This window comes from Excalfactoria chinensis, chromosome 6 (assembly GCF_039878825.1).
Source record: "Excalfactoria chinensis isolate bCotChi1 chromosome 6, bCotChi1.hap2, whole genome shotgun sequence".
Lineage (NCBI taxonomy): Eukaryota > Metazoa > Chordata > Aves > Galliformes > Phasianidae > Excalfactoria > Excalfactoria chinensis.
Genome location: NC_092830.1, coordinates 18544835 through 18569442, shown reverse-complemented (window position 1 = coordinate 18569442; position 24608 = coordinate 18544835). Strand labels below are relative to the sequence as shown.

Sequence of the window (24608 nt, the reverse complement as noted above, 5' to 3'; positions counted from 1 at the left end):
ATAGTAAAGTCACTGAAAAACAGTTGCCTTTGTAAGACAGATGTCTAAGAAAAACACATATAATGGAGATCTGGGGCTTGTAATGTGACAGCAGTAGCACAACTGTTTGTGTATAGACTTTAATATCATTGCACGATTTTGTCGCTTGTATTTTTAATTTAAATTACATTACTTAGATGTCATTTACTTAAATGCTTTCAAAATCAATTAAGTAAAACAAAGTTCAGAGATAAATGTCATTGTAACATGGCAAAAATGTTGATAGGAGTAACAAAAGACAGAAGCACAGTAGTTCCATGTTGGTACCACCCAAGTTCTGAGTAAAACAAGCAGCAGGGATTTGCAGCCCTCGCTCTTGACATATGTGAGAAAGTGATGTGTGTTTTTAACAGCAGGAAAGTTGTTAGATGCTGCATCTATTGTCTTCTCTGAGGCTTTGTTTTTATTTTCTATTTGTTTACTTTGAAGCCTGTTAATTCCACTTCAGATTTCCTGTCCTGATAGAATCCCAACTTGTTCCTTTGGGTTTTGTTTTGTCTTCTGTTTTGAAGTTAGATGTAAGCATCTGGAACTGAAGCCTGGTTCTCTAGTGTATAGGATTTGTAACTTTTTCAGCTCCTTAATTCCTCAGCATGTAGTGGTTCTGTTTGTTTTGCGTGTCTGCCATCTCCTGGTTAACAGTAAGCTTGAATTTCTGGTGAGCATTGTATCACTGTTGAATTAGGAAGAGATATTAGTCCCATTCTTAAACTTCTGGGAAAAGTACCACAAGGTATCGAATTGCCAAGCACGGGGCCAGGCATGAAAAAGTGACCTTCTTTGGTGGTTCAGAAGGGATTGGTGGTTTGTTCGGATTGCTGTGGTGAGCAGCATCACTTCCATCTTTTATGTTCTACACATGAAGAGTTTGCTCAGTGTCCCCGTCTCTTGAAAGATGGAGGTTTAGAGGTTTTTTGTCTGTTTGTTTCATTTTTCAAGTATGTGTTATAGCTGAGTGCTGTTAACTTGTCTCAGTTCCTGTGGTAATCATAGTTAGGTCACTGTAAAATGTATTAGTTAGCCTGTCAGAGGAAGAGCATGTGTGCTTATTGTAAATTACATGCATCAAATTGATTTGAAATCATCCCATTAGTTACACTGATTTAAAGTGCGAGAAAATTGATCTAAATTTCATAATTCAAGAATGGAACTAGTTTCTCTTAGTTATGGGAAAGCAATTATTTAGAGACTGACTGGAGCATGAGCACTTCTATAATAAAGCAGAAAACAGAGAAGCAGTGGTGCTGGAGGAGTAGTGACAGGACTCTTACTGCTTGTTCTGGGATAATACCACTATAACCACATTAAAGCTGAACTTACCTGAAGATTTCGGGATTTCTTGTTAAAGTAAGCATTCACAAACTGTCATGTATTTAACAATTGTATTTCTTTCCCTTTCTAGCCTTCTTTGAAGCTTTAGTTAACAAGCCTCACGTCTGTTTAATAAAACCTTCAAATAAGTACCTTTTCCAATTGTAATGAATGGGATGGTATGTTGGTATCTTGTATTTGGAAGAAGGTGGTGTGTAGATAAGAAAAAATCACAGATTTAATATGCTGGGATGTTTGAGAATATGTCAGATCGTGGAGTTGCTTCAGTAAGCAAGTCAGGAGAGCTGTGTGAAAAGGAAAATGTGAGCTCTTTTTGTTGCTAAACTTAATTCTCAGAGATACGGATCTGGATAAACTAATCCTGTTGCTAGTTTTCTGGAGCAAGCACAGGCCATGATGAAATGTGCATGCTGGAATTTGTGCTTAGTGTTTTGAATCAAAGAAAGTGATATTGCACAAATGTAGAGGATAGCAGTCTTGAAAGGATGCCAGTCGCTGATGACCAAGTACATATGATGCTGATAAATGGTGCTTCATTGTAGAATATTTTCAATGACTTCAGGCAGTTCTGTTTCCACAGAGAGCACTCAGCAGTGAGAACCAATGTATTTTTTCCTTTCAGGTATGATATCTGATCTAGAGTCCTCTTAAACTTCAAATGCTTCAGTGTGCAACTGAATTTGCATATCTTGGTACTGAGGTTTTTGTTACTTAGGTTCTTAAAATGATGAGTAATGGACCTGCGTTTGTTGAATTTCCAGTTTCTTACTCATGCTAACATGAGTGGAGCCCTCAGCACAAGGATGTGGATTTGTTGGAGCAGGTCCAGAGGAGGGCCACAGAGATGATCAGAGGGCTAGGGCATTTCCCTGAGAGAGAGTTGGGGCTCTTCACTTGGAGAAGAGTCCTTTATAGCAGCCTTCTAGTACCTGAAAGGCGCATACAGAAAAGCTGTGGAGGGACTTTTTAGAAGAGTAGGTAGTGACAGGACAAGGGGAAATGGCTTTAAACTGGAAGAGGATAATTTTAGATGAGATATTAGGAAGAAATTATTTACTGTGAGTGTGGTGAAGATGTTGGAACAGTTTGCCCAGGGTTATAGATGCCCCTCTTTGATGGTATTCATGGCCAGGCTGGATGGAGCTTTAAGCAGCCTGGTCTAAAGGGGCATGTCCCTGCCTATAGCAGTGCAGTTGGAATCATATGATTTGAAGATCCCTTCCAACCCGAATCATTCTATGAATACTACGCTTTACTAAAACTATAGACTGCATAGGACTGAGCCAGCCAGAGGTGCACAGAACAGAATGCCCTATTAATATTCCTGGAAATAGAGGGGAGGGAGAGCTGAGAACCACTTAACTCCATATTTTCTTAATTCTTAACGGTATTGACGATTTATAAGCTTCTGCATTGATTTCTCCATCAGTGCTGTCATGGTGTTTTATTTTTCCACAATCATGTTTGTTACAGAGGCTAATTAAACTGGATAAACTTTCATGTCTACCCAAAACAGAAGATTAGTTTTGCTTTTACGTAGTGCAAATGGGCTTTCTGAAATAGCTCGTAATTAGCATAACAAAAGTAAATGAGAACATAATTATTATTATATTTTATCATCGTTTTGTTACTTCATATATGCAGAGAGCAACTCTGGTGCTAACCTGTGTGAGTACAAAATATGCCTACATGCATTAAGCTGTTAGCCAGTTAAAGGATTCTAAAGGATTCTGGAATGTCCAGTATGGAGTTTGAGGAGAGGGTGGAAGAATGATGGAAGAGGCTTTGTACTCCGTCATTTTAAAGATATTGAAGTTAAGCACGTTGATTCAGAGAATGAAATGATATGTGTGGGTTGTTAGACAAGTTTTGTCAGCTCTAAACCTGAAGTGATGATTTTTGAAATGGGATTAGGATGCTTTCATTTTACCTTTTCCAAGCTAAATTCAGCAGCTTTAATGAAAGGAAATTATAAAAAGCAGGTGAAAATGGAAAGCAAATTCTAGACTTTTTTTGTGTTTAGTGTTAATAGAACCATAGTGAAATGACTGCTTATACTAGACAGGTAGGTAAGCTACATGTACTCGTTTACTTGCATTTGATGTTTCTAAGATAAAGATACCAATTATTTAGGTCAAAGTGGTGCAAAAATATTTTAATCTTGATAGTGAACTAAAACAAAAAAGAATCAGAGATGGAAGGGAGGAAATGAACCAGTGGCCTTTATTAAAGCTTTTTGACTCATTGGTTATTTGAACTTTTAAGAATTAACCTATTAAAATTGTGATTTATGGTTATCTGTGTAGCTACCCACTGGCTGCTTGGTATGCATTTAAATAGATAAGAAAATAATGTATGATTATGTATAATGAAAATATGACCTATCACAGTTAAATATGAATGGCCTATCATATTTTTATATAAATGTATAAAATTACTAATATATTGTGTATATAAAATGAAAATAGGATAGATTAAAATATGTATTTAAATGATTTACCATTTAATGATGCTTGCAATTATGATTACATTTGCTTATGGTTAAGAAGGTAGAAATGACTTGTTTCAGTGGTAAATACATCTTTAAAAAATAACATTCTAGCTTACACTGTAAGAAGTACCATTAGCAATGAACATCATAGAGGGATTTGACAATGTATGAATTATTCACTGGTAGATTATTATATCTTTGTTGTTAGCATGCAAGATAATGAACGTAATTACTGTGGCAGGGTACTCAAGGGAATGTGCAGTTATTCCTTCTGTCTAGACTGGAGTTACCATCTAAAGGAGTAATAAGACAACATGGACTGAGTCTGGTAGCTGCGATGCTGCTGCTTATTTCCTTCTGCTGCTTTAGTGAATGTGCGTATGCTTTGTGTTCAGTCCTAGAGGTAATTTTATTCATTTTTGAGAACAGTAATAATGTTTCTGTTACAAGTCTGGTAATGCTGTGTACTGTCTAAAAGGATTTTGATGTTTAATTGTACAGCATTGTAGATTTATCCTCCTCTGTTAGATGGTCTATTATAGTACATCAGTATAAACAGTCTAATTGCTTAGGAAATCCAGGGTAAAAGGTTAATCAGCAATTTGCCTTTCTTTGAGGACTTAGCTTATTATGATCTACTTGTCTTAAAGAACTTTGCAAAGCATTAGTTTATACGTGTCTCTAATCTGTAAGGTTGCCCACCTGATCTTAACATTAAGCTTTTTAATGAACCAAATACTTCTATTTTCTGTTCTATATTATGATAACGTAAATCATCTGTAGTAAGTCATCCTAATTAAAGTTGGTAAATCTACAGCTCTACTCCAATTACACACTAATCAATTATACACTAATTTAATTCTGCTTAGCTTGATACAGTGCATCATTAATCAGATTTACTGTATTAGAAAAAATAAGGTACATTCAAATAGGAGGAAAATAAAAGAACTTGCAGTGCCAAAGAGTGTGTACGTAAATGCTTTCTTATCAGTAATGTATTGTAAAAGATTTCATTTGTTCCATGGGGAAGTATAACTGAAAGTAGTTTTTTTTTGTGAGCAGATTATTGTTAAGAGCTGGAATTACTGATATAATAATAATATAATACATTTAAGTAGTTCATGGTTATTAATCCAAATTCTATTCCTCATTATCTAATATGTGCAGTTCTCTTTTCTAATGTTATTTAACTGATTAGTTGCAAATTGAATTTGCTGAAGTTACAGTACCCTTGGTGGTAAGAAAACTGAAAGCTAATGGTCAGCTATGTGCCATTCTGTTTAGGCTTCAAATGTGTTACCCCTGTGTAACTATTTGTACAACTTCAACTTTGCTGCTGATCTTACCAGTGTCTGAAGTTTTGCAAATGCCATTAAGGAATACCAGATGTAGATGAAGTCTAGTCACAAAACAGTGTATTTTTAATGGATACTGAACAGTACCAGTAATTAAACCAGTTTAAACCAATTTAAACCATTAATTAATAAGTAATGAAAAGTGAAATGAATGGAAAATGAAAATTGATTGTATATTTAATCAAGTCATCTTGCTAATGAGAATGCATTTTTGAGGTCAGAATAAACACTACTTCTGAAAGGCATAATCACACCTTCCCATCAGTTATGGCACATGGTGTTTTAGCAGCACTGTAATGTAGGTATGAAGATCTACTGATAAGATAGTCCTTATGATGCGGTTGTGCCTAAACTCTGTTAAAATGGGAGTAAATTCATTGATCGTTCTGCTTGTGCCACTGCAGACCACCTGTATTGAAGGACTCTTTTGAAAGGATGGACATACTATGGGGAGTGTGCTTGTGTGTGAGGGGCAGTGACTGGCATCTGGGGAATGAGATGGAAATAATTGCCCATTTGGCATCTGACATCTTATTTTCTGAAGGTAAATTCTTTATTGGTCAGAATGTTATAGTAAAGTGCTTCAGTGAGGCTAGCCATGAGGGAAAGAGGCTTTTTTTCAAGCTACTGGGATTTTTCACAGAGGCTATCGGCAGGTTCTTTTTTCCCTTAGCCTTTCCAAAGTCTACTGCCTACTGAGGTCTTTCACTCGGAGAATCCGCTATGTTTGTGAGTTACGGGATGCAGCTCTCTCCAAAAATACACATGCCGTGGAAAACTGATAGTGTCTCAAAAATGAAGGCTTGAAGAAAAAAACTTGTAGAAATAAATTTGTTAATGAAGAGACAACTCAGCAAATAATATTAGATAAAGTTTGCAGATAAATTGCTCTAGGTGGTAAGACTTAAAATGGTTAAAGGGAAATAAGACACTTCAACAAACGCTTCGTAAATTAAGATGGTAGGTAGGAACTAAGTTGAGTAAAAAATGAAGTGGTATCATGCTGTCCTTTTGAACAATAAGTTTTCAGATTTCTTTGGTCCGAGCGAAAAGGCAGGAGAAGAATTAGGTTGTGAATAAACTTCTGGAATGCATTGCTTACCAGAAAATTAGAGAACACATGAAACTATACTTAAGTCTGCTCTTCTGGATGGCACACATCATGAGATTAATAAAAGATTCTGCTTGTTTAGGTATAGAAAAAAATATGATCAGAATTTTTCTCCTGGTGTGTCTGCTTTCGTCAGTCCATGCTCAGGATTTTTCTGATCAAATGCATATTGAAAAATTCTTAAATGCAGATAGTTTCAGCGAAGGCTTTGAAAGCTTACTTGATTGTCTTCCAGAATCTTCATTTAAGTCTTGTATGAGATGGAGTAGGGATTGTCTGCCATTGCTGTCACTTTCCTGTGCTAAGTAGAAGGCATATAGGAAGACAGTAGTTCGGAGGGATACCAGCAGCTTTTCAGGAGACAGCTGGACAACATTTTAGAGCTTTCTAGTTTGTGAACGTTAGATTTAACTTAACAATCTTTGCCAATCAAAGTTTAACTTCTGTATTATGTTACTGGAAATCAAACTGGAGCAATAAAAAGGTTATCAAAACTGCTTTGATTATCTTGTACATAGCGTCTTGTTTTCAGGATGTGTTATGAAGTGATATTTTGTAATTAATTGTTTGGAAATAACATGTCCTTTCTTCATGTTAGGCTGACAAATGTGCCATCAAATGTTATGTAATATCTCAGTGATTGTAGTGTGTTTGTGACATTTTTTTTTAAACAGAAGCTTACTTCTGGGAAAACTTTCTCATGTTGATGTACCTAATTGCTGTCTCTGAAAGTGATTAGAAGTAATACACCTTGATTTGTATTAAAGTTGAACAGCGAAGTTTATACACGCCGTTACTGTCATATCTATTAAAGTACATTGACTTAAATTCCTGGGTTTAGGTAACTAGAGTTTATGTCAGTGGTCTTTGGCAATATGATTATACACATATTTTCATAGAACCAGCCAGAGCAAAATATGAGAAGAATTGTGGCGGTGTAATGAAAATATGATTTTGTCTATAGGGTGTCATACACTTGGGAAGATGGACTGTGTGCAGATGAATGAGGAAAGACGTAGTTGAAAGTGATGACAGAGTTCCTTTACAGCAGAATTGAATACTCCCCTGGAAAATTGTATTCCGGTTTTCTATGTAAATTTTGTAATGTTCACAGATGGCTTTTTCCAAGTGTTTGACTTGTATTCATCGTTTACTGAATACATACAACTGTAAGGAGTTGAATGGGAGTTAAATTTAGAGTGCATAAAGTATTAGATAAAACTGAATATTGAGAAAAACAGATCCTAAGCATATTGAGTTGAACACTGCAGATTCCTGGGTATGCTTTTCTTACCTTTGCTCCTGCAGAAAGAAGATAATTATACCCTTTTATCTTGGTGGGATTTTATGAAAATACATTTGTTTATACTTGAACACAGTTGCTTCACTGTAGAAATTATCAACTTTTTCAGCAGTATTTTGTGACATAGTTCTATCTTCATAAGTGGTTTATATAGGAGGTATAGGAGCAAGAGCTTTAAAGGGGAGATGAAACTCAGAAAGTAGTGTACATAAAGATGAGACAGCTCTTCACAGCTTTTAGTGTGTTTGACTTTGAAACTCAGACTGATTTTAGCCAAGTGTTTTTATGCATCATGAATACAATTTAATACATGTTATTTTTTGGAACAAACTCAAGTTGCATTGTGTTATAGCTTAAACTGCATTTGTCTTGGTTTGACTGTTTCCACATTGGAGTAGACCACTCCAGTGATAAATCCACGCTCACAAACATGGGAAACATGAATGTACTGCAGTGTGTTGGAAGTTAATTTTCATGTGCCACGGTGCATGAGAATATTCTGTAAAGCATTCCAGTAACTCTCATTGCATGTCATTGAAAAGTATCCCCTAAGTCATTGTCCGTGGTTTTATGATACTAAAAGGATGGTTAAGTCATGATCTGTGTTGATTTCCTAGTGCTTGTGCTTATGTATTAAGAAGTCTACTTCCTTAGTTCTATATAGAAGCCAAAAGAAAATCAAAACAAAATTAAACCTTTGGTAAAAACTGTCATAGAGTTTTAAATTACTTCCAGGACTAATATCTTCTACATCCTTTATTTTCAGAGTATGTATTTCTATAAGTTTGAGGAGTGTTAGCTACTTAAAGTTATGATTGTAGTAATCATAGAGAACTTTCCTTATGTTCTTACATGTTTTATATTCACATAGATGGACTTCATAATGGACTTGTATTTAAGGCTTAGCGTTACAATCTCTATAATGAATGAGAAATGAACAAGGAAAATCATAAACAAAGAAAATATTTTGTAAAATAGATGGTCCTCAGCACTTAAGTTATAAGTGATATCAAGTTGCTTCTTAAAAATAAAAGCATTTTATCAATGTAAGTGTTAAAAGAAATATAGATATGCCAGATGTTCTCAGTATACACACTGGACCACAATTACATATTACTGCTAAATTGTCTCCTCCAGAAAGAAGCTGTGCCTTTGAATGTGGCATAAAGCCACAACGTAGTTGCTGTTAACCCAGGAACATAGGAATGTAAGCTGTCAGTGCTTCGATTCTAGACAAGTCCATTTCCACTTGATTTTAACTGCCATCTGTTATTAAATAGAGAGTTAGAGATACAGATTTATACGCTGTAGCAGAAAACCTGTATATTTGTTGCATGTACTTTTTTATACATAAATGAACGTGCATGTATTTTCCTAATGCTTGTCTTGAATGTATTTCTTTATTGAATGTACTTTTAAAATTATTCTTCTTGAATGAGTTAAAAATTGGGGTAAAGTTGTTTTGGAGACTGCATTTGTTACCTATGAATTGACTCCTCTAGATAATACTGAAGGATAACATCTCAGTGCTGTTTGGGTACTGGAGTGTGGGCTTTAAACACAACTTGCATTTGGCTCTATTTTGACAATAGAAGTTAATCTTGTATGGTTTTTGTTAAAGCACTGTTGAAAAAATCTTATTGAGCTATTTGTGGTGTTTGGGTATTTTTTTTTTTTTTTAAAGATGTTTAAGATTTCACATACAGTTTAATTGATCACATATGAAACTGTAAATTAATACCTCATGAGTTTTACTGACTGCAGGACATGGTTTGTAATTCAAAGCTGCTTTGTTCCTACCCACTAAGAAAAGGCTCTGTTCAAGCAAACAAATTAAAGAGTTCATTGTGATATCAAACTATTTATTAAAACTGAAACCTCTGGTATAAAATTTATCACTTTGTGGTGACTCTTATGATATACCAACTTAGATTTTTAGGGAATGAATTAGACTTGTAGGAATTGAATTAGAACATATGAAATTGCATTTAATTTTTGGTGTTAATGTACCTTAGTAGAAATTTCATAATCTTACTCAAAGAATTACGTGGCGTACAATAAGAAAAACCAACCAAACAAAAAGCATCCATTTGCAGTGTTGTTTTATTTTGCAAATTGCTTCTGTTCAGTTTGTTCTTCTATTGAATCTGTTTCTATTCCCCTACTTGGTGTATGACGTCAGCAGAAACAGAAGAAAAAAACTGTTCATATTTAAAGTATTAAGTTGAAACTTTAATTTTCTCATTAGAACTGGTTGGTTGTTCTTACCTGGAATGTCAGGATGAACAGCTTTGTTTGCAGTCCCCTTTTTTGACTTCAGTTTTGGAAGGATTTTTGACATGGCCTTCTTATACTTTTGCTACTCTTTCTTGACCAGCTGGATACTCGTAATCTTCTGAGAGATGAAGATTTAATTTGATTATGTATAAAATTATAGTTTTGATTGGTGGTGTTACAAGTATGCTATGTTAAAAGCATGCAGTTGGATTTCACGTTTCTCTAATTTGCTTATGAGAATGGCACGTGAGAAAATCCGGAAAGTACATTTTAAGTTGAGATATATTTACATTTCTTCTGTTGTTTGCTAGATCAGTGTTCTTATTGAAGTAGGAAATGCATACTGATTTGTAAAGAAAATATTGACATCAGATTAATGGCTGCTGAGTGATCATTAACTGCCAGGTGCTTATGCACTGGTGCTTTGTTCCAGTAACTTTCCAGACATAGATATGAAAACTCAGTGCTTTGTAGCATCTGGGCTCCCATTTTTCCATCTCCATATATTTTGATACTTCGTAAACATGAAGTAATATGTTTTTGTAAGGTTGAGGGAAAGAAAAAAATCTTCTTTTATTCCATCCCTCTTGGGAGGGGAGATATATTCTTTCATGCACAATTATTTTGAACTGCTCTTTTTTTAGGAATGTTGTTCCACGAGAGCTGCTGTGGTTCTGTGAAACTTAACAACTGAACACAAGCTTCTTAATAATAGCGTGGAGACTAATGCAGGGTATCACTAAATATGCTTTGTACTGTTCATAGTGGCAGAGTATACACAGATGGGGGAGGTTAAATGAGTGGTTAATCAGAGGGAGACTTTCTGTGTTGCTGTATTTGGGTCAAATGTTTGGGTTGTTTCTTTCAGGCCATGAATTATTGTTCTGCTGTGCAGTTAGTCTTTTAGTGCTGCTTGGAACATTGCTTTTGAAATGTTTTATGTAGTACTATTCCCCTGCAGCTTTTTTGTAACTTGTGATTTTTATCGTTTCTTTCCCTGTTCATTGCATATGCTAATTCTTCTCCAAAAGGTGACCCTCTGAGATTGTGCCTATGGAGTGAAGAGCTGGGCTGAATTGTCATAGGCTGTAGGATGAGTTATTTTTAGCGGTTGGCATTTCAGGCTGGAACACTTCATTCTGTCGTGCTTGTTAATGAGTCATCTGGAGAAAATGGGCTTCTTGCTTTCTGAGCGGGTCTGTAGCAAATAATAATAGGCTAATCTCTGCAGGAGATATTCTGTCAAGTAACTAAGGCTTCGACTAGAAAATATGTTGAAATGGAGTCTTATCACCTCCCTGTAAGAATAAGCATGCAGTTATTATGATTATTATTTCATTTTGATGTATATAAATATCAGAAATACTGGAATACTGATAAAGAGCCCGGTAATGGTGTAAGAGGAAAACATTTTTGAGAAAAAAAGGTTAATTGAAGATGGTCACCTTTTGCAGAGAGAGAGGAAGTACCTGCTTGCTTTTTAGTTCAGAACAATATCTCCTGAAATATGAACATATTACCGATTTGATTCTAACTATATAAAGCCTTATATAGGGTTTGTGTATTTGAGAGAACCCAAAAATTATCAATATTCAGTGTAGTTCTGATGTATTCAATGTACTTCTAAGGATTATCCTGGGTTTTTGTTTTGCTTTCTGCTGATGAATATGTAATGTGGGTTTTTCCTTTGCACATTTTATAGTCTCTCCCTTGGTGATGACCTCTTCTCTCCAAATATGAAGATTTTGTGTTGATACAACACAGGCTTTGTTTCATAGGTGAAAATAGTGCCACTCAGCTAGAAAGCTTAATGTAATTAAGGGCATTTGATCATAGTTATTAATTCAGTTGCTTCATATATATATATTTTTCTCCCCTCTTGAAATTGCAGAATTCAGTAGTGCAGGTGATTCATTTGAATGAGGGCTATGTAAGAGACAAACCAACAAAACCCAGTGGCATAAAGGAAATAATGTTAAGAATGGCTTCAGCATCAAGCTCTTATCAATATTGGCATCTCTAATGCTACTTACAGCTGATGTGTTTGGCTTCTTTTGTATACACATCCTTTTTAGAGTATGAAGAGAACTTGCTGTTTGGTTGGCCATAATTAGAATAATTTCTTCTCGCCATCCATAATTTATCTGAGTTTTCTTTTTTCAATTATCAACTGTATCAATTATTGAGATAACCTTTTTTATCTTTTTTAGTGAAATGTTTGTGCATTATTCGTCTCTCTTGAGCCTTCAGCCCACGCTGTTTTTAACTCATCTTTATCACGTTGCTGTGATCACTGTACAAAATGTTTAACTAATTAAGTCTAATTATTCTTATATTATTGGGGTTGATACTAAGTAACTCACAAGCCTTAGAGTGGGTTAGTGAAGATAAATATTTTGTGTTTTAGAAACGTGTATGCATGGTAGGCAACAATGTTGTGGTAGGGACACTTGAGATACCTTTAAGTAAGCTGGCTGAAGTATCAGAGTTCAGCTACAGCAGCAGCGTGGAACTTAGTGTGGGGAAAATGTATCCTGTGTTTTTGCAGAAAGAGTTGCCCCTTCTAAACTCTAGGCTGCTGTGGCTAGACTGCCTCCAGACCTTGGTCTTGTTTGCTTATAGCTGCTTTGAGTGCACATGCTGATGCTTATTTAATTGCCTTCACGGCAGGCAGTTTATATGTGTTCCTGGGTAGCAGACTGTTCTACATGTCCAGTTGTCAGATGTCATCACACCAGCATACGTTCTTTTTGCTCATAGGAGTGCCAGGAGGTTTTTGTATTCTCTGAAAGTGAAAGCAATGCATTCCCACTTTACTCCTTACTGTTACTCCAACAGTTCAGTTCTTTTCTAAATCTCCCCTGGTGTGAAGTGCTTAAGATGTCAATAAACAGCTGATTCCTTCTCTGGTGCATTCTAATGAAAATAAAGGTTTGGACATGTGATTATTTGCTTATCAAAAACTTACAGAAAGGAAATGTGTTTGGGAGTGCATGTACTTGTGATAATAAGCATTGCCTGTGGTTTTGAGTTAAAGAAATTCATGTTATTACTCACTGTCAGTTGGTGACTGTCTTAAGGAGTATTCTAGACAGAGCTGCACTGTGAAACAGGAAGGTCAAAGAGAACTGAAATAGAAGTCTTTTCAGGAATTTACTATTGGTGGCATTGAAAGTAGGGTTTTCTGCACTCATCTTGCTTGGTCCTGAGGACAATCACTATAGTTCACTGCATGCTAATAGCTTATAATGAACGTATACTTTTGTCTTGGACTACTGAAATGTTCTTACGTATTTTTAATGTTTTCTTGGTTTAAATATACTGATTGAGTAACTAATTGAAAGTAATTTAAAATAGCACATGGAGTGAAGAAAAAAATATTTTAGCACTATAGCTTAATTGACATGGGCCATTTATGCTGTAAGCATAAAACTGATTTAGAGTGTGGTTAGCAACTTTCACTATTGTTTTGAACTTTGTGTTAGTAGAAAGACAGTATTACTCAGATAAATGCTTGATCTGATGGATGTATGGAAGCAATTAGCTTTTGAAACAGTGCTGTCTGTGAAACTTTGATATTTTATTGACTCAGTTAGAATCATACCCTGCAACTTGGTTAACTTTCTTCCCATTTTGATGTATTTATAGATAAAAGTACAAATTACAAAGTTGCTGCAATACTGCAATGAAATATTTCTTTCTGCTAAGTGTGCAAGTGTGAACACATTTCTCTCTTTGTCAGCTCTCTATAGGCAGCTTAGTATGATTTGCACTGCAGCTTTAGATAATCTAAATTGTAGCAAAGATAAGGTTTAAGATCTCTTGTTTGATGACTGAATGCTTTTAATATTAAAATATTCATGGCAAATATTCTTTTAAGTTAAACAAATTTTTGCTTTGATGTGAGCTGGAGTAAGTTGATGCTTGTGAAGCAGCAGTTTCAATTAGCATTCACTAAAGATTTATTGACAGTTAACACCTGGTCTCTGCAGAGCCAAGTGGAAAGCATCTACTGCAGTCTCTTGTGATTACTGCATAATTAAGATTATGTTCTTTAATTTGCTTTTAATTTTGTAAATGTAGTCTTATTTTAAAAAGCACTTCCTGAGTATTTATTGTGTGGGATATATGAAGGTATTGATATTAAAAGAATTAAGAAGTATAGTACTTTCTAATTTGATAAATGACTTGCCATTCCATTGGTTAGTAGGAAAATTTGGGCACAAGGAATTTAAGAGTAGGTCCAAGAGGGTTTGTATTCTCTTATCACTTCTAGGAACAAAGAGAAAATGACAAAAAAATTCTAGGCATTAAGTATCCCTCGAAAATAGAGAACATCAGGGCCAAGCATATACACTTCTTTTATAGAACCAAGAAATAACCAAAGAAATGAACTTGTTCCTTAATGCTCCAGAATGTAACTTACTGCATCCAAGGATGAAGGAGGTAGATGCTTTCCCTAGCCTGCAATGTCTTCCGACCCTCACTGTTTAGATATAAGGGAAATTAGCTATTTCTGGTTCTGGACACTGTGACAGTACTGCAGTGTGAATCCATGGGTGTATTGACAAGATTTTTTTGGTCATGGCCAATCACTTAGAAAGTATTTCAAAAAAGACAATACAGAGGCGAAGTATTAACTTGTACTCAATTATTGAATTGATGGAAATTCTCTGATAGTATTTCTGATTACCTGTCTTCAGGTTGAAACTTTCCTTTAAGTGCTTTGATTAGAGGTTTAATAGGGAGCAAGTTTTGTCAATATTCCTTGACCTTCTCTTATAGTAATTGTACATAATAGGCATGTTTTAAGGTTTGTGAATGTGTTCTGTGTAAATGTATTTGTGGCATTCAGCAATGGTTGGAAATTCAATCTTTTAATAATTTAGATTTATGGTTATTCTTTCTATTTTGCTACAGTGCTTCAAAATATCAGCTTGCCTTGTGTTGGCTGATGCTTCTGACTGCAGTCATCTACATTTTTTCAGATATTGTAGAGGGGGAAGATATCCAGATAATCTGGAATAAGAGGAGCTTTTCACGAACACTTGCATAAATTTGCCTGAGTCTTTGCTGAGAAACAGGGAAAAAAAATTACCTTGAGAAAAGTCTTTAAATCATGATCCTTAAGAGCTGATGTTTTAACCTTACGTTTGAATGACTGTTACTTTTTCCATCTTGTTTCAATATGCCTAAATGCAAACACATGTGGAAAATGTTCTTTTGGCTTTTATCAAACTGACATTTAAGTGCATTTTTTTCAACCTCGCTAACATTTGTGGTAAAATATTTCAAAGCTATGAATCTTGCAATTTGCCTATGCATTTTTTTCTTCTTTCATATATTAACATTTGGTACTCATAATCCTAACCTGGTTGGAATTACTGGCTATTTTCATTTGCTGTTTGTTTGGATGAGGTGATTCGGAAAATACTTTATGTGAAATTCTAGTTTGCAACAGTAAATACTTCCATGAAGAGTCACTGTTTTCTGAACTTTTATAAATACAAGAAAAAATTATGACAATCTGCTACATTTGATTGTAGCCGTCCTAACACATTTAGCTTTCCGTTGTGTTATATGTCCATGTTGCTAACCTGTCTCCAATACTTCCTTTTTAACATGTTTTATTCTTCCCCTTTATTCCCCTACCCATTCCTGAACTCTTTAATTCTGTGCCAAGCTAATAAGTAGAAGAGCTAGCTCTGGGTAAAGGCAGTCATTGCCAAGCAGCTGTTACAAAGTTTTCTCATGTACCTCTGTGATTGTACCTCATTTCTCAAAGGCAATACTTTGGCTCTTTCAGGACCAATTTTAAGCCAGAACAACCAATTATATATGCATCTCAATCTTAGCTGGCTTTATGTAAAAGACTGGGGATGAAGTAAGTCATATATAAAATTGTTTTTATAGGATTCAAACTTTGAATGTTGTGTTGTACAACTTAGAGAAATTAGGTACGTTCTTGCAAGTACGAATTGCTTTTATTTTACCCACAGTATTTGCCCCGAAATTCTGTTCTAAAAATGAGTACCTCTTCTTTAAATCACAATGAAGTTTCACTTAGGATTTAGTGGTGAGGGCTTCAGGATGCAAGCTTAGTGGGGGCAGGCTGCTTTTCCCCCATGCCTGCCCCATCGGCCTGACAGCGGGGCTGCCTGTGGTAGGCTAATGCAGGCCTTGGCCCAGGCTGCAAGGCAGTGTGTAAGGTGACAGAGGACAGGCTTGTCCGGATGTATGCAAACTGCCTCAGCCATGCCCTCCAAGGCAGTGGGGTTGCAGGTTTGGCATTGTTTAGGTTTCTGTTGATTAATTCCTTAAATACTTTCTTAAAAAATGGCGATGATACTTGGAACTTCTGATGTAGTTTTACTGATCTTTTGGTATTCTAAAAGCAGGTTGTATAACACGATATTCACTCACATAATTCATCTTTTATTTATGAAGTGATTTCATCGACATTCTGTCACAGATTACTTAATGTGAAGATTTAAGTAGATTTAAAAAAAAAAAAAAAAAAAGCAATTAAAAGGATCAGACGACTAATTGTTGGTATATTAGTCTGGTTCTCCTCACAGCTGAACACTTCAGTTGCAGCCATATTTTAATATGACCTCTTCTTGCAACTAAAAATAAGTATCTGGGAAATGTGTCAGAATCACCATTAATTGTGATTTTTAATTAAAATCTAATTAAAATTCATCCAATAGCTTGAAAGGATAATCTGTTAGTCTACCTTCCTCTCTAGGGGTATTAACAAAGCTTGCCTTTGTGGCTCCAACTTACCTCCAGTTATGTGCAACTTGCAACCTTTTCTTGATTACTTAAGAGATTTTCATCTTAATATTTTTCAATGTATTTATAATACCAGGCAAAAATGTACAACCCGCCGGATTTATTGGATTATCATTATTCAAAATAAGCAGATTTTTTTCTTATGATCAGGTTATCTGGCATACAGAAGCAAAATGGGCAAGAATTATTTTTTCTCTTTTCTAGCTGGCTTTGGCAGCTGATATACATGTATTTTTTTTCCCCCCACAAAGTAGCATCTTGCTGATGAATGCCACTGAGCTCTTTTTAGGTAATAAGCAGATATATCAAAAGATATCCAGGGCAGCATACCCTAGTGAAAACATGAGGTTACATTTCTCTACTTCTTGCAGATAACTAGCTCCTGACATATGTATCAGAGGCAGTTTTCTCCCAAAGCTCTGACAGTTAAATTCGGTAATTCCATGACCATTTTAGTCTTCAGAAAGCATTCCTTTGTAGACCAATATAATTGGTGTCCAGAAACTTAATGGCATTACTTTCATTACTTTAATTTACCTTGTCGTTAGTCCATTTCCTTATGTAGTCTGCGTTCAGTTGTAGGAAATGTTTCGTGTGCTTATTTTTATTACCAATTTAGTAATGATGTGCCCAACATGATTATTTCTTGCTGTGTGACAGAGAATAAGATTAGAGCTCCAAAAAACCTTGGACTCTGTGTGAAGGAAGCTAGAGATGAGCTGCTGTTAGGCTGGAGAATGGCCTTGGGAAATTATGCAACCTTCTGGATGATTTCTGTAGACATTTTGGTGAAAGATAGTCTAAAGAAAGATTTAAAATAGATTTACTAATGTTCATAGGAAACGCTAGTAACTGGACACTGAGTGGTATCGGGGGATAGTCAGAGAAAAGATATTTTTATTGACTGCTTTGTGCTCCGTGGCTGCTGCAAGTCTGAACATCCTAAATGAGGGATGGTGTGTTTGATACTGTGATGTTCTACAGGGCCATGGAAATGAAGAGAAGCAGCTCCAACTTGGAAGGTTTGGGAAGGGGGAGAGTGGCAGAGCTGGGTTGCCAAGAGATACTTGCTACACCAGGTCTTGTCTGTTTTCTGAAAGTAGAGTTGAGTTTGAGGTAATGCAGGTACTGAGTTTTCTCTTCAGGAAATAAAACAGGGCATTTGAGGAGGCTATATGTATGAGAAAGGATAATGAATTTAGTAAGAGAACCAAAGAGATGGATAGTGATGCTCACAGTGGGTAAATGTTCAGCATGGCAGTGAATGTGTCAGCAGTGATGGAGGTGAAAAACCATGAGGACTTGCTGGGGGAAGTCATAAGAGCTCACTGATTTGACTGAAGTTGTGTTATGGCATCTGTTGCTGGAGTCTGTGCTTTCTAGAAAGAAGGATGCTTCCACCTCCTGGAGCATCAAGAAACATAACTTGTTTGGCTTTTTTTTCCTTGTGTGTAATAGCTTCTTCTGTTACCTTCTTACACTTCTTTTCATAGACTTGAGCTCTCTCAAAGGTGAGGTTACTGGATAGTCTTACCTTTCAGTATCAGATAGAATTAGGATCCAATTGTCTTTTTAAACAGAAGGGAAAAAAAAAAGCAACTAACAGAAGTGCTATTGCCTCTAGTATAACTGAGCGATATATTAACATATCCTCCTTGGCAGTGCTAGAGTTGATCAAGAGTATCACAGCTGAAAACACATGCTGTTGCAAATGTAAACTTGTTGTTGTTAAAATAGGCTGCAATGTGGTCAACGCATTAGTGGTACCAAAAATAGGGCCCCCTCTCTATGGCGCTGATGGTGGTATTTATTATTCTGTTATTTAAGGTAATGGTATATTGCTAGGCCAAGGGAAAGGTCACGGGTACAGCAGAGCCTTGAGATATACACTAAGACCAGCAATTGTAGTACAAGGAACAAAAGTGTTATTCAGTTTTGCTCATGAGGTAATAATTTTCTTGGATTATTTTAAGTATCATAATGCCTTACTCCTGAAGCACACACACAAACTCTGTTTAGTATTCATGGGCCTTGGAGAAGCTTCTGCAGTTGAACTTCCTTCCTACAGAACTTTATAAAGAACAGGTAACGTGTTTCTGAGGCATGTTGGAATGACAAAGCTTTCTCTTCGTGGATCAGACATACAGCAGACAATGGAAAAGTCAATTTTTACGTGCTTCCTATGCCATTTACTGTGACATCTTGAAAAATTTGTAGATTTTCATTTCCTTAGGATAAAAGGCTATTGGCAGTCTTAATTTTGGGATCATATTTGGTAAAAATTTATCAACCTCTTGTGGATTAAAACAACACAATCTGTTTTCCTTTTGATAGGCAGTGGGAAACAGTGCCACAGTACCTACCTTGCATTTTTATGAAATCTTGCTCTATTTTTAAATTATGGCCTATGAAAAGCATAGAGTTACTACATTAATTCACAGAAATGGGAGTTATGTCTTTCAATGTTCTGTCTGAAATAGTGAATGAGAGCAGTCCTTGTTTGCTTGTCTTATTCTGTTAAATAATTGCAAAATAATTTTTTGATGTTGTTTCTTATATAAATAGAACATTGAAATCTTGACAGTACACTGGTATTTTAAAGCTATTTCTTTCCATCATTTGTTTCCAAAATCAAATGCCGCCTATTTTATTCTATCGATACTCTTTCAAACTAAAAAATGAATTATTTAAATGCACTGTCATTTAAATTTAGAGCTTCTATTATATGTTGTCCATTACAATATACTATGTAAGGTTTAACATGCCACTTAGTAATCAAGCCACTGAAACATTAGATGCCGTTAGATAAAGAATTAAGATACTAATTGGAATACTTGTTGATATATTAAAAAAGCAAAAATAGCTGTGTGATATAGGCATTCCAATGGGTTGAAAAGGTCAATTAAATTGAAGGAAAAATACTGCCAAGATACTAACTTAGTTCATGGCAGTTTATGCGTCTCTCTACTTGAGAAGCAATTGTTATAAGATTTGTTGGTTTTTGTTATTTTTTTCCACTTTCAACTGCTTGCTATTTGAGGTTTCAATTCCTCGACATAGAATTGATGGATAATTAGTAGTGTGGATAACTGTGAGAAGCATATATAGTAATTTAGTTCTTCGTTCTTTCTAATTGCCTGCCCATTGGTAGTTTGTTAGGGTGAGTAGCTCATTATTCAAATATTTTAAATGGAAATGATTGTAGAAATAATAATGATCTTATGAGTAACGTGAGATTGGAAACTAAAGTCTTCTAAATAAACAAGTTGTTATTTAACAAGTCTGTCCCAAAAGGCACTGTTCAGATGCTATAAGGAGATGTGGGCTCTGGGGAGGAGAACTAGGTTTGACAGGTAGCATTCGTTTTTGTTGTGTCTGAGATAAAATGTCACTGTTTAAAGAGATACTAGAATTAAATACTAATTTACTACATACTAAATTAATATGCTGGAATATAGTAGTTCTTCAGAGGGGGAAAGCTTCATTTTTAAAGATAAACATCTAATGTTAGTAGACCTTAAAGGACAAACATACTATTAATTAAGGTTGTCCTCAAGGTCATTTTGAACCTCAAATATGCAAATTTTTGCATTAAACCTTTTAGCTTGCCTGGAGGAGAACTTCCTCCTGAGTTGAATGTCTTCTGAGGATGTTAATCTTGATATTTAATCTACTCATTTTCAAGTGTGCTTAAAAATTGAAGGATGAGATATTTGTGCTGAGTTTCTCTCCCTGCAGTCTCCACATCTCCCTCCTTTCGGTTTCCTTTCCTGTTTTGCTTTATTTTGCTTTTCCATAACTTGTGACTAGTGAAAAGATTAGTTCTGTGGCCAGTGATCTGTGACGCAAATGTATCGTTGGCAAGGATGTAATTTTATCTGGGTGGTCTCAATCCTAAAGTTGCTCTGAAGTACAAGGGTAGATATTTGCCTAGAAAGTTGATACATTTTGTTTTAATATTCAAAACTAAAAAAAACTGGATGATACAGGAGAATTCTGTGCTTTCATATCAGCCTTGAAGATTTGAAAGGTCATCATGAGATTATTATTTTTTTTAAGCATAGTAATAGATCGGTTCACAGAAGTCCTTCACCTGTCAAAATGCAGTATTTCACGTGAAAATAGATTGTATCCCAGGTGCTTGTTCTTAACTAACCTTCTAAGTTGATGAGTGAGGATGAGTATCTGAATGGTTTCATTTATAAGATGCTTGTGTGCCCAATCATGTATTTTGTCAATCTGAAAGTTCACTGCAATCATACTTGAGTTTCAATTAATGTGTTTCAGGTATTTAGTTAGAATTTTAAGGTAATAATACCATTTGGTATTATGTACTTCTTCGTAGTTTGGACAAAGCCTAAATAGATGCCCTCAGCTTGAATTCTGTGGCAGATAAAGTATCTGAATTTATCATTTTCAGATATCATGCCCTAATTTTCTTTTTCTTTTTTTTAACAGATTTGAAGAACTCGTGAAGAAGTTCAAAGTAGAATATCATGCTGGTGGCTCTACTCAAAACTCTGTCAAAGTGGCCCAGGTTTGTTCTCTCTTAAAAATAACTGATTGTTTGGAGTACTGAGTTTGAATTAACTTGATGCTTTGTACTGTGTACAGTGCCTGTAATGAGAGCTACTTAATGTCTCCATGTGATTCTGTTTCCCACAGTGTTTTCTGGTATGTTTTTGAATTTATCTGTTCTGAAGTTTTACTCTTTGTTTCAAACACTTGCTATTACAGTTAATAGCTATAATGTGCCTAGAAAGGGAGATGGAAGGGTTGTAAGAAATATTGAGCCAGGTTCTTCTCACAGATTAAACAGTGTAATAGCAAATGGCAAGGACAGGGCCCCAAACCGTAGTGAGGAATCCTTCAACAGTTAGAAAATGAAGCACAAAGAAAATGGTTAAATGTGTTGCCCAGAGAAGTTTTTGAATCTCAATGCTTGGAGGTTTCTGTAAGTGACCATGAGGCAACCAGATCTAAGCTCAGAGATGGCCCTTATTTAAGTGATGAGTTGGGCTGTGACCTGATAAGGCCTGTTTTAGCCTGCATCATTCTGTGATGCAAACCACATCCATTCTTTAGGAACTTGGATGCCTGTCCATCAAAGAAAAAAATGCAGGGCTTTTTTATATGAAGATGTTTTCTCTGTCTGAATCTTATGAACAACAATGATGAATTGATTTTGAGATATAGTTAGCTTTTTTTTTTTTTTTAATAATTGAAACATGACTTTTGTCACAGTCCTATTAAGCGTATAGTACTGTGTTTATTTTTAGGTTGTGTGCAACAACTAGTTCAGAGTCATGAAATTCAGTTTCTATTTATCCGTAGAGATTGCAGAGTATTAGAAGCAAATGTATGTGGTAGAATCAGAATTACAGAACTTGGACCTGTTCTTGCGTGACTCCTTGAAAGTGACTTATTTGACCTCAGCTAATTTATTTCTAAGCTATATTTGATACCTTACTGCCTTTTAGTCTGGCTGTCAAGATGTTATTTAATTATTACACTATGAAGTGTGCAGAACCATTATAATGTGAATTGGAGGGAAAAAAAGACGATTCAAGCGGTGAAACATGGGGGTTTCTAACTCAGTGCTCCATTTTTAAACTGATAAGTTTTTGTCAGTGAACTTTTCTCTCTACTTTGGCTCTGAGTTGGGACCTCATTCAGCTGCAGTTGCCATCTGGAATTGAATTTGTCTCCAGAAGGGTTGTCATCTCCTAGTTTTTGTTTCAAATAAGATTGAAACTTCAAACAGTTGTGCATGAATAACATAACATGACTAAGAGGCTTTAAAATGATGGATAGAAGGGTGAGAGAGAGAGAGAAAGGAATTCTGGAAATCTTAAAAGAAGCTGTTATCCAGTAAGCTTTGGCAGAAGAAGAAATGCGAGGACAAGGAAAAAACACTGAAATGTAAACCAAAAATTGAAACCAGAATTTTTTCATCAAGATTCATTGGAATATTGGAGAGGGGATAAGCGTGTGAATCGTCTTAAACTTTATAACTTAAATGCATATTTATTTAAAGTACCAGGAAAAAGCAAAGATTCATTCAAGAAGCCTTACTGTTGGTTGAGAAGTAGAGGGTTAATGAATCTTAAGTTCAGAGTGCTGAGGCAGCTGCACTCAAAGTTCATTGTAGGTTCTCTGCAAGATGATATCCTAAGAATAAAACTCGTATTAACTTCTCAGCTTGTTATACCCTATAGGGAGATGATGGTGAAAGTGTGCTTGAAAAAAAACCTTAAGATACAAACTCAACATTTTGTTTGAGAGTTTATAAGTTGATGAGACTAAAGGCGTGTTTAAGGAAGGTGTCCTTGGAAAAGTGACTGCAAGGAAATAGAATTTGAGCAGAATAATGGGAAGTGAACAGAGAGCCTCAAAGGTCTGGCAACTGATTTTTTTATTTTCTAAAGTTCATTTCAGAATGGCAATAGAGTTTTATTAAGGACTGTAGTAGGAGAATTAGACAGCAGTTAATAAAAGGATTGGAATTTAAAAAGAAACAACAAACACAAGAATTTAAGAAGAAGGTAATAAATGTGGTCACTGAGTTGTTTCAAATCATCTACCGCTTTCAGGTCAGAAAAGTAGCACTGTGTTGAAACAAAATTACCAAAGGCAGAATGGCAAACTTAGAATATTTAATTTGTTGCAATTGGAACAGTGAAACAGTCCATAAGCTGCTTACACGCTGTGTGGTGGTTGTCACTTCTGTTATACATTCTTGTATTTATTTATTTATTTATTTTGGTAAAGTCAACATTTTTCTGTCATGTCTGTAAAGAGCGAGGATAGTGAGGATGACTCAAAGGCAGTTCCTGAAATGCATAGGCCAACTTTAAGAAGTCTTAGAGATAGTGTATTTATCGCGTAAAAGAGATTTGAGATGGTGAGAAGATGGTAAGAATAAGAGTAATAAGAAGATAGTAGGAAAAAGCTCCGTGTTACGGAAAAAAAATAGGAAGAAAATGAGGCTTAAATCATGGAATGTGATTTTGGGAACTGAAGATTTGATGTGGCAATTACAGTGGAAATTATGATTGAAGAAGCATCTAAAGAATTAACCAATATTGCAGTCAGGCTGTGAAGAGTAAGAATTACTTAGGTTCTTCTAGCAATTTGACAGAAAAGAAAGATCTGCAGTGCAGCCCTGAAGGAAGAAGTGGATGTGTGAAGTACTAAAGGGAATCTTGATATTCCTTCAATACTGTCTTGCAGTAGAACAGAAGTTGAAGGTGTAGTGTGCTGCAGGAGCGAACTACGGTTGGAGAACGCTCTGAGAATCAAAAAGCTGAATGTTCCCTGCCTAGTTGGGCATTATGTGGACAGGGTAATTTGGCAGGGTCAAAGACAAAAAGGGTCTGCATGTGGGAGGAAAATAAAATTGATTTTGAAGATGTTCCACTCTAATAAAGTGCTATGGAAAAGATATTTGCAAAAGTAATGCAGAAGCAGAGAGAAACATGCATCAGAAAGCAAGCTCTGTGTAAGGAAGGAAAGGAACCAATCAAGAATGAACCTGTGGCAAAGATAAATTAAAAATTGAGAGAATTGAAAATAAAGGGATGAGAAATCTTGATATCTCACTCTAGGTTTGTTTTTTTTTTTGTGTGTGTGTGTATTGCATTGTATTGTATAAGTGCTTTTATACAACTTTTTTAATATTCCTGAAATTGGTGGTAGGGAATATCTAAGAAGTGCACTAATAAAGCCATGGAGGTAGGATGTTTATGTGCAAGTCTTCTGGGATGTCAGTGTTGTTTGAATGTGTTGATCCTCTAAAGAGTGAGGAAGTCAGAATGATTTTGGCTTCACCTAACTCACTTTAGGAAGGAGGAGAGAAAAAGAAGTGATTGATGTGTTCCAGAAGTGGCAGCAACAGGCATAAAA

General features: G+C 35.5%; 1 protein-coding gene across 2 annotated transcripts in view; it reads left to right on the top strand.

Moving 5' to 3' along the window:
- Nucleotides 1-24608, top strand: part of ADK (adenosine kinase) — a 258375-nt gene that overhangs the window by 49507 nt on the left and 184260 nt on the right. For both annotated transcript variants that reach the window (XM_072339917.1, XM_072339916.1), the window contains exon 4: nt 21162-21240. In XM_072339917.1, coding sequence (XP_072196018.1) covers nt 21162-21240 — 79 coding nt within the window. The remainder of the gene's footprint in view (nt 1-21161; nt 21241-24608) is intronic.